At 31.3% G+C, this 15,887-nt stretch overlaps 2 protein-coding genes across 5 annotated transcripts; both read right to left on the bottom strand.

Annotated features, from left to right (window-relative positions):
• Nucleotides 1–976: 976 nt before the first annotated feature.
• Nucleotides 977–2,161, bottom strand: LOC102605030 (BRI1 kinase inhibitor 1). The gene has a single exon (XM_006342561.2). It carries the CDS (start codon nt 1,950–1,952, stop codon nt 1,137–1,139), a length of 816 nt encoding a protein of 271 aa, XP_006342623.1. The 5' UTR covers nt 1,953–2,161; the 3' UTR covers nt 977–1,136.
• Nucleotides 2,162–7,850: 5,689 nt separating this feature from the next.
• Nucleotides 7,851–13,759, bottom strand: LOC102604685 (putative dihydroflavonol-4-reductase). Of its 4 annotated transcripts, none has more exons than XR_001472875.1 (7): nt 13,371–13,759; nt 12,332–12,460; nt 11,765–11,929; nt 10,771–11,076; nt 9,933–10,020; nt 9,399–9,502; nt 7,851–8,345 (listed from the first exon to the last, which is right to left on the bottom strand). XR_001472875.1 is itself a non-coding variant. In XM_015306626.1 (6 exons), the coding sequence occupies exons 1-6, from the start codon at nt 13,662–13,664 to the stop codon at nt 9,471–9,473; spliced, it is 1,014 nt and encodes a 337-aa protein (XP_015162112.1). In that variant the 5' UTR covers nt 13,665–13,759; the 3' UTR covers nt 8,884–9,470. The 4 variants fall into 4 exon arrangements, 2 of the variants coding, with proteins under 2 accessions (XP_015162112.1, XP_006342622.1); XR_001472876.1 differs by having other exon boundaries at nt 7,853–8,171; XM_015306626.1 differs by lacking the exon at nt 7,851–8,345 and having other exon boundaries at nt 8,884–9,502.
• Between the last annotated feature and the right edge of the window lie 2,128 nt (nt 13,760–15,887).

The raw sequence follows: 15,887 nt of genomic DNA, 5'->3' as shown, positions 1-15,887 counted from the left end.
CAACAAATTTTATTGTTTAGCTACAAAATTTGTCTGTTGCTAAATTCAGTTTTTTTAATGGATGGACTATTAGAGTATTTAATTTTAATCATTAATTGAGAAGCTCAAATCACTTGATTATCAACTTAATTATTTGAATCATTATTAAGAAGTTCAAATCACTTCCCTATCAAGTTTGATGTCAAAAAACAAAAAGAAATTGTAATTAAATTGGCTTCTTGTCATACGTGTGTGTGAACATGATGACTTGTGAACAATAATAAGACTGAAGAAGAATATTTTTTTTGTTGGTACCACTTGGGAAGAATATTGCCCTCAACAAGTGGTAAGTTGTATACGTAGATCTAGCGATAGAATCAGAATTTTTATTAAAAATTTTAAAAATACAGAAATAAATTCCTTGCGCCCCCCTAACTCCGACTTTGATCATTCAAGTGACTTCTTAATTACCAAAAATACTTGGACTAATTATAGGCGCTTCTTTTACATCATTATCCAGATGTAGATGGTATCACTCCATATTGAAAATTAATTAAATAAACACTCAAATTAAAGAGGATGAAATTCAAGATTTTAATTAAGTCAATGGAGACTAATTATATTCTTTACACAACCTAATATGATTGACCTTTTAGCAAGAGTTGAAGATGAATCAAAATCAATTAGGACACTAATTTTATAATATGCAAAACAAATTAAATTTCAAATGAAAAATCTATGTAGCAAAATATAACTCCGTGTTATTGACCTTTTAGCAAGAGTTGAAGATAAATCAAAATCAATTAAGACACTAATTTTATAATATGCAAAACAAATTACATTTCAAATGAAAAATCTATGTAGTAATAACTCCATGTTTTTGACCTTCAACATGCATCATCCATATATCAAATCTCATGTTGTAAAATACTTACACAAGAAAATCATAAATTTAAATATACAAAAATGGTACTTTAATCTCAATTCAATGACGATGTATAAAATATTTATACGATCAGATCATTTATTAAGTAGTTACAAGCAAATTTCCTAATACATATTACTTGATATGTAATTAATCTGATAAATATAATAACTAACCTGCTATCACATGTTAAAATCCGTTACACAAAAAAATCAAGTAGTACTCATTTGATTTAGTCTTCCATTGAAATAGATTTCTTACAATGAGCAATTGCAGCTTGTATAGCAGATTGCAATTCTTCCATAGTGCTATCACTTGATGAAGAATTAGTAAAATTACTATAATCTCCTCCTGTTGGTTTTGCTACAAGTAAACCACTATTTGTAGGTGATGTTCTTATTGAAGCTGGTGCTGATGAATATTGCCATGTATCATTATTATTTCCTCTTAATAAATTCCCAGAAAAAGAATGAAATTGCATATTAATCTTTTTATTTCTAAATGACAAAAATGGCCTTACCATTTTTATATACCTCTTAACAACTTGACTCATCTTCTTGCTATATTGTTTTGATGATCTTTCTTTGTTTTGGTCTTTTTGATGATCTTTAAGTACTCTCCATTTTGGTATCCCAAATAGTGAAAAAGACTTATTAGTCTTTGGTTTTCCCTTAGCATCACAACAAGTATCATCATCTAATAGTACTTTATGTTGTTGATGAAAAAAGTGATCTTTCTTGGGAAGTGTGAAGCCATCAAGGGAGTTAGTGGAAGATCTAGGGGAGGATATAGGGAAATGGGAAAGAAGGTGAAGAGGAAGTAAGTGCCCATGGAAGAAGATATCATCAGCAGGTGATAAATCTATAGCAAATGATGATGAAGAAGTAGTAATAGTTGAAGAAGAAGAAGGAGGTGGGATTTGTTTTGTTTGTTGAAATGAGATTGTGAATGAGAAATCATGTGAAGGAGATGATGAATTGGATGAACAATTTTGATGATCACTTTCTTGATTTGTTCTCATGATGGTTTGGTGTTGTTGGTTGTCCATATGGATGTGTGTTTGAAGGGGTAATGTAATATAAATTTGCTAGTAAGATCTTATATGGGGTGTGTCTAACTACTCTTTTTGTTATTCTTTGTATGAAAGGACAAAAAAAGAAGATAAGGATATGAGAAGAAGGTATCTTTTATTATTGGTGGAACAGAGTTATTCGATATTTATGTTGATGAAAGATAATAAATTTTCTTGTAAGATTTAATATATGGGGGTGTTTCTCAAACTACTCTTATTTTTATTCTTTGTATGAAGGGACAAAAAAAAGAGATAATGATATGAGAAGAATGTGTCATTATTATTGGTGGAACAAAGTTTTTCAATATTTATGCTGATGAAAAATGAAAAATATTAAGTAGAATTAATTGAAGTGTGCGCAAATTATTCCACACCCCATAGTTGTAAAATAAATAAATAAAAAAGAGGATATTTGTTATTGAGGGTTGGTGAAGGAGGGGAGGTTCTTGCTTGTAGATTAAAATGTCTTATGAAGGGACAAAAAAGAAAGATAAGGATATGAGAAGAATGGGTTTTTGTTATTATTGGTGGAAATAATTATTTGATATTTATACTAATAAAGGATAATAAATATCACATAAAATTAATTAATGTACATGTGGGTCTTGTAAAATTAATTAAGCTACGTGCAAATTGACGCAGATCCATAGTTATTAAAAAACTGTTCTTATTGGGGGTGGTGCATAGTAAATAGATACTTCCTCCGTTCCATTTTATATGTCATCCTTTTCTATAAATAGTTGATCCATAATACTTGTCATTTTATAAAATCAATGCATAAATTACCATATTGTTCCTTTTTTACCCTTGAAAATATACATTTGACCAACTTAGAAAAGCTAAGTAGATGATTCATGTTCATTGGTTAAATTAATTAATCAAAATAAATTAATTCATATTCATTGATTGAAAACTTGAGTTCCAAAAAAAATTAAATAAGGGTAGAAGGGTAAAGTTGCATCATTACTTAATGCAAGTGCAAAGTAAAAAGATGACATATAAAATGGGACGGAGGGAGTATATAATTGAAGGTTTTGGGCATGTGATTGACTGGTAGCTCTGATATGGTGGGGGGGGGGGGGGGGGGTCTTTTTCATTTAAGTAGTTAATACATAATATAATATAATGTACACTAAATTATGGGTATCTAGTACCTCAATAGAAAATTAAAGAGTAACGACATGCAGCAAGTGATTGAGTTCAGTAGTTCCTCACATGAAATTATTGACTCTATAAATATGGTAATATGAAGAAGACAAAATTATTTGCAATACATATATACACATTCTTAAAATGTCTCGAGAGATTACTAACTGCTCAGACTAGATGGTTTATATTTCTTCATCCTTAAATACGGGTATCAAATTTTAAATTTGGAAATAGAGAGCATCCTATTGAAGATTGTTTTATCCTTTTAATAATTGACGTGAATTTAAATTAATCGAATAATAAGATAATTAGTGGAAAAAAGTTAGATGTTTTGCACCCTTAATTACCAAGACGAATCTTTGATTTGATCAAACAATTATTAGACTATTTTCTTCCCACTTAGATATGGAAATTTCATTTTCGTTCATATCCTTGTTCTGCACGCAAATGACTTTGGAAAAGGTGTTTTGATGTAACTGATTGTTTAGTTTTTCGCTCGATGTTTGATATTTATTTTAGAGTTTTATTAATTTAAATTTTTTGTCATCCGCTTTTGAGGTAAATCTATTTATTTCAAAAATAACTTTATATTCAAGGCTCGAATATAAAAAATTTAATTTTAAAAAAAGTACTTATCACTCTGTCAAAATCTTCGAGGTTGATGTTATATGTATGACCTCTCTATATATAAGACTAGGTATCACATATTCTCTCATGTCATTAGCATCAGTTAACCCACTAAATTTAATACTTTGACCAATATATATGTTTGTTGTAGGTAAAGAGTATTTAATTTAATTAACAACACAATTAAAGAAAAAAAGTTGTTTGTAATAAGAAGTTTACCAACTTTTTTTCATTTTTCATTCAAGTTGGTGAAAACTTTAATTGATGTAGTCTAAAGTAAGAAGTTTCTTAACCACCAATTTTGAGCTTGAATAGACCTTATACTATCTCGTAGGTTTAAGTATGTCATTCGTTAAGTTCGATAAACTAAATACAATTTTTATCCAATGGGTACAATAATTGAGTCAAAACTATTAATCAAGGGCAAAAATGGTAATTTATTAGTTTTTTTTTTGTTTCCCATCTGGTATCTGGTATTCAGATTAGAGCCCAATTAAATTTAGATTCGCTCCGGAAAGTCCCATATTGGGAGGTAAAACGCTCTCTAACAAAGACGACTATGTATCCAGATTAGACTCAAACTTGAGACATATGATTAAGATAATTTGTTAGTTAATCCCATATATATATAGATGAATATGTTTCATTTATCTAAGAAAGTTTTTAATGTCCCTACCTCTAATGAAATGATGATGATTTTTTCTTTATTTAACAAAGACAAATAAAATGTCTTTCCAATGTATGACTTTTAGAAGTCTTTTACTATTAGACTCTTGTTTCTTTGGTTTACTAATTTAGTTGAAAATTGCATAACAAACAAGGAGACATAAAGAAGAAAATGAGTTTTTTTTATAATTTTTATTGATGGAACTTTGTTAGGTTTATGCAACTTTAAAAGGTTCAATTTAGATATAATTAAATTACCTGAACTCGTTGATAAGTTTTAAGTGTTGAAATTGATTACATAAATAAATAGTTACATTTTTAAATTATGAGATTTCAAAACTGATAATAAGTCATTGATCGAAAATAGTTGATAAGTGTTAAGTGTTGAAATCGATTGCATAAATAAGCAATTACTTAAATTGTGAGATTCTAAAACTGATAATAAGTGATTGATAAAAAATTGCTACTATTTGTTTTTGTTTGGAGTAGGGGTGTCCATTCGGTTTTTCGGTTTGATTTTATACTATTCGATTTGGGTTTTTTCGGTTTTTTATTTTGAAGAAGTGTAACTCAATCCGAACCAAAATAAATTTAATTTGGTTTGATTTTTCTCTTTTTGGTTTGGATTTTTTCGGTTCGGTTAATCGGTTATGTCAGTAATTAGAAACATAACAAAGTTATATTTGCAATTTGACAAAAATTATATATATATATATATATATATATAAATCACACGTAAAACGTAAAACACAATAGTTAAAAGTATATCAATTATAGATGTCCAAACATAAAAAAATAAACTAAATCATAATGAAAATAACTAAAAAGGATCAAAAGTGGTTAACTCCAACTTAATTCTAATATAATTCGGTTTTTTCTGTTTTTCGGTTTTCATTTTTCTAAATCTGAAACCAAATCAAAAAACCAAACAAAGTAAATTATAAATCCAAAACCAAACCAAAAATCCAAAAATCCAAAAAACCAATCAAAATTAGAATTTGGTTTGATTTGATTTGATTTTTCGATTTAATCCAAATAGTGCACACCCCTAATTTGGAGTTAGGCAAGGACCACACACACGTGTACTAATAAGTGGTCCTTTTTAAGATCATGATAAAAAAACACATTGTATTAATTTTTTCTTCCTAAAATAAGTGTCGTTTTAATTTATTTTATAATCATTAAAAAAAACAATAAATATAAGGTATAGTTTATTAAATTTATCCTTGTTTATTACTTCATTCATTCATTTTTATTTATCTAGTATTTAAGATCGGATTCTTGTATGAGTTAGTTTTCACTCAATTATCCCTCGATCTCATTTAACTGTCGTTTAAATTAAAAAAAATATCACAAAATAAATATTACTTTAGAAATTCAAAACTAAAATGAACAATTATTTCTAACTTAACATTATGTTAAAAAGTATGTACAAAAAGAATTAATGATTATTTAAGCTTTTTTCATGTTAAAGAAAAACAATGACTTTCGATCTATGATTTCTAGAAGCCTTTATTTAGACTCTTTGTTTACTATATTTAGTAGAAAATTGAATAACAAACAAATTAGAGACGTAAAAAAATGATTATTATTTTTTATTGATGGGAATTTGGTAGGTTTATGTAACTTCAAAAAGTTCGATTTAGATAGAGTCAAACGTTCCCATCTTCTAATACTTTCCGATTCTGACTCGATATTTATATCAAATTAAAATAGTTTATATATTAAAATAGTTTATATATATATATATATATATATAATTAAATAATAAATTTATGTATAAAAAATATGTTTCTTGCCTTCATTGATTTGAGATGAATATGTCATTCAATATAATTTACTTACGATATATGTTTCTCTTATGAAACAATTTTTTCTTCTATTTATCAAAAATCATTTAATCTACGTATTCTCATCAATTCAAAAGGTCCACAATTTCTTTTAACGAATAGGTATAAATAAATCGGATATATACATTCTTTACATGTAATAATACATTTTCTTCAGCTTATAAGCTTAGTCAAATATCTTCGTCCACTAATTTTCAAAGTTAAAATGGTTCCATCATTTTCTTTATTTGTTGTTGTTGCCTTTTGGTTTGGGGTTAGGCAAGGACAAAAATTAGTGGTCCCTTTTTAAGTCACGTTAAAAGCACATTATAATTTTGGGTATTTAGTTAAAAGTCATGAATATTTCACAATCATAGTGACATTATTTAGATGGACATTTCATCTTTTACACTAGAAACATATTCAATAATTCAAAAATATATTTATTTATAAATCTAAAGATAAGAAATGAAAAAAAATAAAAAAAATTGAGGAGGTGATCAAGAAAGAAAGGAGATTTACAACATTTTATTTTGTCTTATACTATGTTGCTTGCTTACATAAGAGTATTGGTCAAATTTATTTTTGAATTAGGTAAAACAAAACGAATTTATCTTGGTTAATAATTGAGGTCAAATATATTCTCGTCATTATAAAAATGGGTTTTTACTCTTTATTTTCAAAAAGACACTTAGCAGTTGTTGATGTCATGTGTCTCCTAATTAATTTTCTTCAAAACAATCGTAAAATTTGAACATTTCGCCTAATTTAAAGATAAATTTAGCTCTTCTCCTTAAATTTGAGTTTTAATTTTTTTATTCATTTTATAAAATCTTTTCCTATCACTTTCTCTACCACCAATCACTCTTTCATCCTATATTTTTTTTTTTAAAAAGCATGAAATTTTCAAGTGGCTTAGTGTGGAAAGCAGAAAAAACTTTTCCCCACAAAGGATCTTTGTTTTATCCAATGTTTGCTTCTCACATTCTCTCTTTCAGTGCCCCCCACCCCACCCCACCCCAAACCATGTCTCTCCACCAATCTACAGCCACAAGTAGAAAATATGTTTGTGTTCGGATCAACTTGTATGCATCTCGATTAATTCTACGAGATATTTGTCATCTCCTACAAGCATGAATATCGAGTAACTTTATCTAATAAGGCTTAGACAAATATGAAAAAATCATTTGGTGTTTTATGTTTTTACTGGAATTTAAACCTAAAATTTCATAGTTCTCCAACGTACTTAGATAATTATTTTTAATGTATTAGGCCTCTTCTTTTTGTTGAGTGTTGTTTAATTCATAGTGCATAAACTATTAATTTGAGGGAGAATGTCATCTTTTAATCGGGAACGACCTCTGTACTTCACAAAGATAGAAATAAGATTTGCGTATATCATCTTTTAATCTCTATTGATGATTCTGATTTCACTTGGCTAAGCATATATAAACTTAATAATCAATTCAAATGTGTATACAACTTAAAACTCAATCTTACATATTTAGACTACTTTTAAAAAACCTTATCCACAAAATATGACATAACGATACAAATTTAACATAACGCATGAGTAATAATTTATTATTTTTTTAAAATTTTTTACATATGATGTGTCAATGTTCTAGGGCCAATCCAGCTTCAATGGATGGATGAAAACACAAATCAAATTAAAGAGTTGTCAATAGTGCCATTAAAGCCTAAAGGTATTCCAAATTCTAAGAGACAAAAGAGTGAGACAAAAACACAAAACAGCTGTTCATTGATACTTCCACATTAAGAGGTTGACACAATATGAAATACAGACTTTGTGTCTTTGGTTTTTAAGGATAAAACCAAACAAACTCAAGGCAATTCTTGTTTTGGAACAATTTCCCTTCAAGATTTGCAGCCACAAGAAAGAAAATTTGGTCCCAATGTTGACCTATTGGAAAGGGAAGTAACATGTCAGCATAGTAGCAATCTGGTATCCGGTATCCACTGGTCATGACCCGACTAGTCCATTTTCTCACCATGCAGGGCAAGTTAAACGAGAAGGTCATCACCTAAGTTCGAACCTGAGACATCTTGTGTGATTAAAAGGTGAAGAGATTTCAACCTGCGACATGTCACCACACCTCTTGATGGTAGTAGCAAGGTGTATAGTAATGGGAAACTTATATAAATCTCACTAGTTTATGAGCTAATTACTTAGATACACTCTAGTTTGCAATATTACATATTTTACCAAATTTTGGTGCCTCCAGATACATGTATCTCAAGATACAAAAGTCAAATTTGTTCTAGATACATTGTGTCCAAGTGAATTCGCATGTATCTGGTATACATAAAAAGTCTCGCTTGCCTCCCTCGCCTCCCTCGCCTCTCTCCCATCTCGCTCGTCATCCCTCGCCTCTCTCTCATCTCGCTCGCCACTTTCCTATGTATCTAGGATCCCAGATACATGTGAATCACGCCAAATATATACATATACATGTATAGTGTGTATCTATTGTGATTCGTATGTATCTGGGATACATAACAAAATTTTGCTCGCCTCTCTCCCTATTTTAGTGTATCTGGTAGAAAAATACATGTATCTAAGTGTATCTTTCTCAATATATGGTAGGAAACTCTTAATTAGTGGGAAGATACGTAATATTTTAAAAGTATTGGTAAAAATAGTAATATGATAGTAAAATATGTTTAATTACGAAGTTTCTCCTATAATATAACCATTTGATATCTGGCATCCACTAGTCATAGCACGACTAGTCCAATTTCACGTAACGCACATTAAAGGAGAAGCGTCATCACCAAAGTTCGAACACGAGATCCCTGGTTAAAGGGTGAACATGTCCAATCCTACAACATTCCACCACACCCCTTGATAGTAGTAGCAAGGTGATTTATCATATATGTATGACACTTCTCTTTAGGAGTGACATTTTTGCCAATTCATAACTATAGTATCAATTTTTGTTCTTGTTGTTTTGTACTACTACAATGTTTATCTTCTAGCAGTCCAGCTCTAGAGGATATTTCTGCATTAATGCAGTTCAAATTTGAGTTTATGTTTTGTCTACTATCAGTCTACAAAATCTGTATACAATTAAGTAAAGTTGACTTGCAACATGTACCAAACATGTAAAATTTCTAGTAAGGTTTTTACCTGTCGAATAACAGAAGCAGTACAACACTTGTAATGATCGTGAGGTGTGCTGGGACGACTGAAATAATGCCTTCAACCCTCAATTAGAGGTTCGAGTTTTAGCCCTGGAAATAGAAAAAGTTTCAGTAGGAAACCCACCACCTTAGCAGACTTATCCCGCCCGAATTCATATTGATAATACTTCAACTTGTCCATATTATATCCCATCAAAGTTTCAAATCATAAGTGAAAAGTGGTACAGTTTAAATTAGCTATAACTAAAAAATGAAGTGTGGATGTTCTTTCATTTCAGTAGCAATTAAGATGAAATCTTCAAGGTACACATATACAAGGATCTATGAGGCAGGAAACCTGGTTTTAGCACCAGAGTAGCTCGACAACATGTGATCAACACTGGTTATTGAATACTGTGTATTCATAGTCATCATAAGTGTAATGTACACGTAATGAAACACCATACATTCTGGAAAAATATTACATGTCAGTATTTGATCAATCCCAAGTTCTTTAGCCAGGGAAGCACCTCAGACAGACCTTCTTTCAAGCTTCTCGGGTGGTAATCCAGTTCTGACTTTGCCTTATCACAAGAGTAAGCCCACTGATGTCTAAGCACGCAAACAGTCTGTTCAAGATGATGTATAAAGAGACGATAAGAATTAAGGTCTAACGAAAGCTAACAGGTATAAAAACGAGGAGGGGGGGAGGTAAAAGAAAAGAAATGTAGGTCAGCCAAAACCACAACGCATTGAACATGTAAAAAGCCTTCAAAGTCATCATCTGTTTTTGTGTCAGGGATGAAAAAATTCGCCCTGCTGATGTACTAATTGCAAGCATCATTGTCTACTTTGGTTTGGTGCAGCAAATACTAAATCTTGTTGGGTAGGAAACGTTTTTAAAAAGGAAGACTGAGCAAAGAGGCACATGTACTGCCATAGTTATGCAAATGCAGAGTCCAGAAGTAGATGGTTTAGTTTGAGGAATAAGGAATCAGAGATACGCAACATAAAGATGGTTGTCATACATATAAATCAGATACATATATAATATTAATCCTGTACTTTTTTTGATAAGTAATACTCCAGAACTATAAGCTACAAAAATGAAAAAGGTCTACTAGATATATGCTAAAGGAAACAATTTGTCACGCTTTAGAGCCAAATGTGAAGGCACTGCTATCCACATGATCTGTAGCAATTTAAGAAGGTGGAGTGGAGATGAGCAACAATGCAGCCATTGTGATATTGCCGCAATAAACAAATTTCATCTTTTGCTAACACTATTTGGTCTCAATTCTCAAACAACTTAAGGCATACTCCCCTAAGAAAAAACAGTATAACAAATAAAAACTTGGAAGTATCAATCTGTTACTTACCGGAGGACTGATTAGAGGAAGCTTTCCAGTTAATTTGGAGAAAAGAACGGATATCCAGCCATAAGCTTCAATAATAAGTAGGGGGATACCAAACGAAGGCCTCTTTGTCTGAGTGACCATGGCAGCTATGTCGAAAACTTCCTTAAAGGACGCATTCTCCCCTGTAAGAAGATACCTTTCACCAAGTTTGCCTTTGTCCATAGCTGCAATATGCCCATCAACCACATCATCAACATGGCTAAAAGAAAACCTGTCATTTGCTTGGCCAATGTAACCAGGTAAACGCCCATTAAAGCGTTCAATTAGCTGAAAAAAGAAATATGTTTAAACTCAATAACATATAAATTTCTTATGTTTGACAAATTAAATTACAGAAACTAATTAGTAAAATTGTTAAATCCTACGGTTGCAAGCTGAGCATTGACCTTAAGCAGCGTCAACAGGTAATGTATCGAAAGGCAAGGTGAGATACAGAGTCCCTCAATTTTTTGATTATGGCAACTTAATTTTAACCTTTTTTAGTTTGCTGATACCCTTCAAATTTACACATTGAGGAGGTTTTCCTTTTGGTTAAAAATTCATTTGAGATTTACATGCAATTGAGATTTTCCCAGGCAAGTCGAATGATGCACCTCTTCTAATCTTCTACTACTCTCCTCAACTTAATTTTCTATTTTGATTTTTTGTCTCTGCTTTCGTTCACTTACAGCCAGAGTAGTTAAAAGAACTTCAAATGATTTGCTAATTCTAGGGAAAGCAAAAAACTTAAAAAACAACCCTCTTATAGAATGATAATTTTGGCATCATTGAACATGCTTTAGTCTTGGGAAAAAGAAGTCATTATGCATGAAATGATAGAACATGTAAAAGCTTTTAATCAACTACAAGAGCATTGCCAATGCAACTATGACCAAATCCATAACATTAAAACGATTTACCATACAGGCAATTACATTTTCAGCCATAAAGGGAGGAAGAAGGTTGAAATATGTACCATACGGGCAACGACATTTCCAGCCGTGACCTTCCCGGGACCATAAATGACTCCTGGATAAACAGGCAATATTGGCATTCCTTCAGACACAGCATCTAATGCAACCTTATCAGCAACAGCTTTTGATTTCTCATACTCCGTACAGAAGAATTTTCCTGAATGAATCTGAATTCGATAACATTTAATCAAACTTCTACGACAAAAGCCCATCTAAACATATTAAATATTTCATTTAAATTGTTTGAATTGCCTCATCTAAAGCTCAAACCGTCAAAACATAAGAACATTTATTTATTTTAGGTATGTATTGTGTGAACTGCCTCATATATAAAAGCTCAAACTTTAAAAACATGAGAACATGTATATAGTTTAGGTATGTAGCTTGCCTACTACCATGCGGGCCGAATGTTTTTTCTTGGACTAATATTAGTTTATCAGTGACCCAAGCACAAGCCATTTGCTTGCTATGACACATGAACCGTCTCATCTAAAGCTTATATTGTAAAAGAAGGAATACATTTATTTATTTTAGATCTGTAACACAACACAGTTGATTAGCTTTCGTACCTGAGCTTCATCGGCAACATATCCATCGGTTGGTCCCAAGGCAAAAAACGATGATGTGTACAAAATTTTCTCTATAGTTCCAGTTTCTTTATAAGCTTGCAACACATTCTTCAAGCCTCCAACATTGACCTATAAATGCAGTGCAAATAACATCAACAAGACTAAAGCAGATATAAATACTTAAAAGCAGAAATAAAGAGGACATTTCATTTAGCAGAAAACTGGAATTTTCCTTTTTTGAAAACCTTGTGTCAGGGCAAGCTTGCGCATGCCTCGATTAAATCCACGAGATACCTACCAGCTCCCACTAACAATAGGTATCATGTAAATTTGTCTATCAAGGCTATAACATATGGGAAGAAATCACTTACTATTGGTCATTTTCTTAAAATTGGAGGGTATTGGCGTACCATTTGTGATAGTTCAGAGATATATTGTCCTTTTTCAGTTTTCCAATTCTTTATCCTAAGCATTCACTTCAATAAACATTATAGTCTATCTCTAGAGTACTGAAGTATCACAATAAAACCTATAATTCCAATATCATTTAATACTCAAAAATATCACAAAAAGGCTATTCTTATAGCCTATCATTCCACCATCAATTAATACACAAAATTATTAAAAAAACTTCCCCACCATTTCTTTTAACACTCAAAATCCCTTTGTTCACTTTTACTTGTCACGTTTTGCTTCTTCTCAACCGTCAAACTATGTAGAGTTTGACCAACATTTCAAGACGTAATTTTTCATCATATTATATTATTAATATAAGAAGTAAGAAGAATGGAAACATATGATATTTTCCATCTAATTTTCGAACGTCTAAATTTTTAAATTTAAAATATGGAATTAATCTAACTCAATTTAGCTCTGAATATAAATCAACTCGGGGCGAAGCAAACATGACAAGTAAAAGTGAACGGATGCTATCATTCCACAGTCATCTACTAGTAACCTACTTTTATACCTCAATACTGGAAAAGTAATTTTTCAAATTAAAATGTTTTCCTTTAAGCGAAAGCATTATTGTGCTTACGGAGGTGAATCTAGATGGATCTGGAAGCCATGGTTCAACTAATGCAGCAGCATGAAAAATTATTTGGCAACCGGAGCAAGCCTGGAGGAGTGATTGATAATCGGTGACATCTCCGAACACAATCTCTAGGGTTCCGCCGCTACTTCCGCCGTCAGTAGGCGGAGGTAGAGAAGAAAGGTCGCTTGTACGGCGGACGAAGGCTTTAACATGGTGGCCGGCGTTGAATAACTCACGGCAGAGACATCCACCGAGGTAACCGGAAGCACCGGTTACCAATACCACTTTCTTCTTCATTTTCACTTTTCCTTGCTCTTTTTAGTCAACCGTAGAACGTGTCTAATTTGGTACATGAGTTTTACATGGGACCTTCATTATGTAGATACTTACTAAGTACCCACTAAAATAGGATATTAGGATTAATAGGCATGATGTAGAAATGAGGATATTCGAAATAAGGTGGATGTGGCTTTTGTAATGGACAAGATAAGAAAAGCGAGACTCAGATAGTTTGGACGTGTGAAGAGGAGATGCATAGATGCACATGCACTGTTGAGGAGGTGCGAAAGGTTGATTATAGAAGACACGAGGAGAGGCAGAAGTAGGCTGAAAAAGTATTGAAAAAAGGTGATAAGACATGATAAGACTCGAGACAGAAGGGTGTGTAGGATTCGCATTAGGGTAGAATTAGGGTAGAAGGATAGTAGGTAGGGTGGAATTGTCTTGCTTAGGGTACATTGTCTACACTTAAGATGAGGGTCCTTCGAAATCGTCTCTCTACCTCCATGAGGTAGTAGTAAAATATGTGTATATTATATCCTCCCAGATCTCACTTGCGAATTTCATTGAGTATATCGTTGTTGTTGCATTATTGGGCCCATTCGGAGGTGGGTCTCCCAACAAGATTTTTTATTTACCTAAGACTCAAATCTGAAACCTCTGATTAAGTGGGAAGCAATTTCACTACTACATCACCCGTTAAAAAAATCCACTAATTAATAATAATAAATAACTATTCTTTAATAATCATTTTCACATGCTAGGAATATTTTCTTCATGCAGGATCATGGGCTTCTTTTATAAAACTTAAAATAATTACCCTTATTTAGAAGAGGGAGTTGTGAAGGACGAACACAGCTCCAAAAAGTTGTTCCAAATGTAATTTAAGTTGTACTATGTTAGGGCCCACTTTATTCAACAAGTATTGAACTAGTATAAAAATAATTAGTACATGCATATTCAAAATTTAATAGAAAACAACCCTAAAAAACAAATGGTGATTACAGACAACAAAATTTCAATAATAAAGAAATTTGAACGATAAATTCCTCACTATCAGATGACAAAATTTGAAAACCATTAAAAAGAAAAAATGTATAATTATAGAGAGATTTAAAAACTTAGAAAGCAATGGAAGAAATCAGTGGTAGGCAAATCAAGAAAATAAAATTTGCCTAAATAGTACACGTGGTTTGATGAGAAAGAACTATAGTACCGGTGTTTATACAAAAGTAAAAGATATTGAATAGCCAATCAGATTGGACCAAGTTTATAGACACGTGGGGACTTAAAGAATTACACGCCAGGTTATAATTAATACTTATGTATTATCAATGCTAGTTCAATACTTGTTGAATAAAGTGGGCCCTAACATAGTACAACTTAAATTACATTTGGAACAACTTTTTGGGGCTGTGTTCGTCCTTCACAACTCCCTCTTCTAAAAGACAAGTCTATAAATTCATTGATAGTGCATACACATACTCATATGGTACACAAACATATATGAAATACAAGTGACTCAACTTTAACCCACTGACTGCAAATCTGAATATATTCATACAATCATAATTAGATTGTGTGTGCTATTAAAATTGTTACAAAATGTTCTGAAAACCTTAACATATTTCATAAGAGAAAAAAAAAACAAATAACTTCTGAAAGCTTAGTGAATGATAAGACATACTAAATAATATAATAATCATATCTCTGAATTGGCTACAAGTATCAAATTATGTTACAACATGTGTTAGGTAACCGTCAACTCTAGATACTTTAAAATAGCTAACCTAACTCATATTTATACACTTGCATAAATCAGAGATGCCTTCAATACATATAAATAATTCATATAACATGTTTTTAAGCAAATTCAATCATATTAAGACTTAATGACTTACTTACACAAAAATGACAAATTTTACTTCACTTAAAAGGCTCAGTTTGCTCCAAACGTTCTACAATCTCTCTCTCTTTCTCTTTATATATATATATTATATATTAGAAGAGAGAGTTTCAAAGGCTGCTTATTGGCATTCAATTGGCAAGTGGGGATATTTTTGTCATTTCAACTTCTCAAAGTGATAAGCATTGCATAGAAAAAATTGTACTATGACCCTTATTATTTGAACCTTCTTAATATCTTTAGAAAAAATCCTGCACTTTTCTACTAAATTACATATTATGCCTTCTATCATTGAGCATAGTGGGGTCCATTTAATTTTACAATTGACACCTATA

This window comes from Solanum tuberosum, unplaced genomic scaffold (genome assembly GCF_000226075.1).
Source record: "Solanum tuberosum cultivar DM 1-3 516 R44 unplaced genomic scaffold, SolTub_3.0 scf00034, whole genome shotgun sequence".
Lineage (NCBI taxonomy): Eukaryota > Viridiplantae > Streptophyta > Magnoliopsida > Solanales > Solanaceae > Solanum > Solanum tuberosum.
The sequence above is the reverse complement of the archived record's forward strand: the minus strand, read 5'-3'. Positions and strand labels throughout refer to the sequence as shown.

Bases quoted from the DNA above. Each gene is read 5' to 3' on its own strand.
- LOC102605030 (XM_006342561.2), bottom strand. From the start codon at position 1,952: ATGGACAACCAACAACACCAAACCATCATGAGAACAAATCAAGAAAGT.
- LOC102604685 (XM_006342560.2), bottom strand. From the start codon at position 13,664: ATGAAGAAGAAAGTGGTATTGGTAACCGGTGCTTCCGGTTACCTCGGT. The intron at 12,461-13,370 runs GTAAGCACAATA...CTGCATTTATAG, and splicing joins ATCCATCTAGATTCACCTCC to GTCAATGTTGGAGGCTTGAA. The intron at 11,930-12,331 runs GTACGAAAGCTA...TATCGAATTCAG, and splicing joins ATGTTGCCGATGAAGCTCAG to ATTCATTCAGGAAAATTCTT.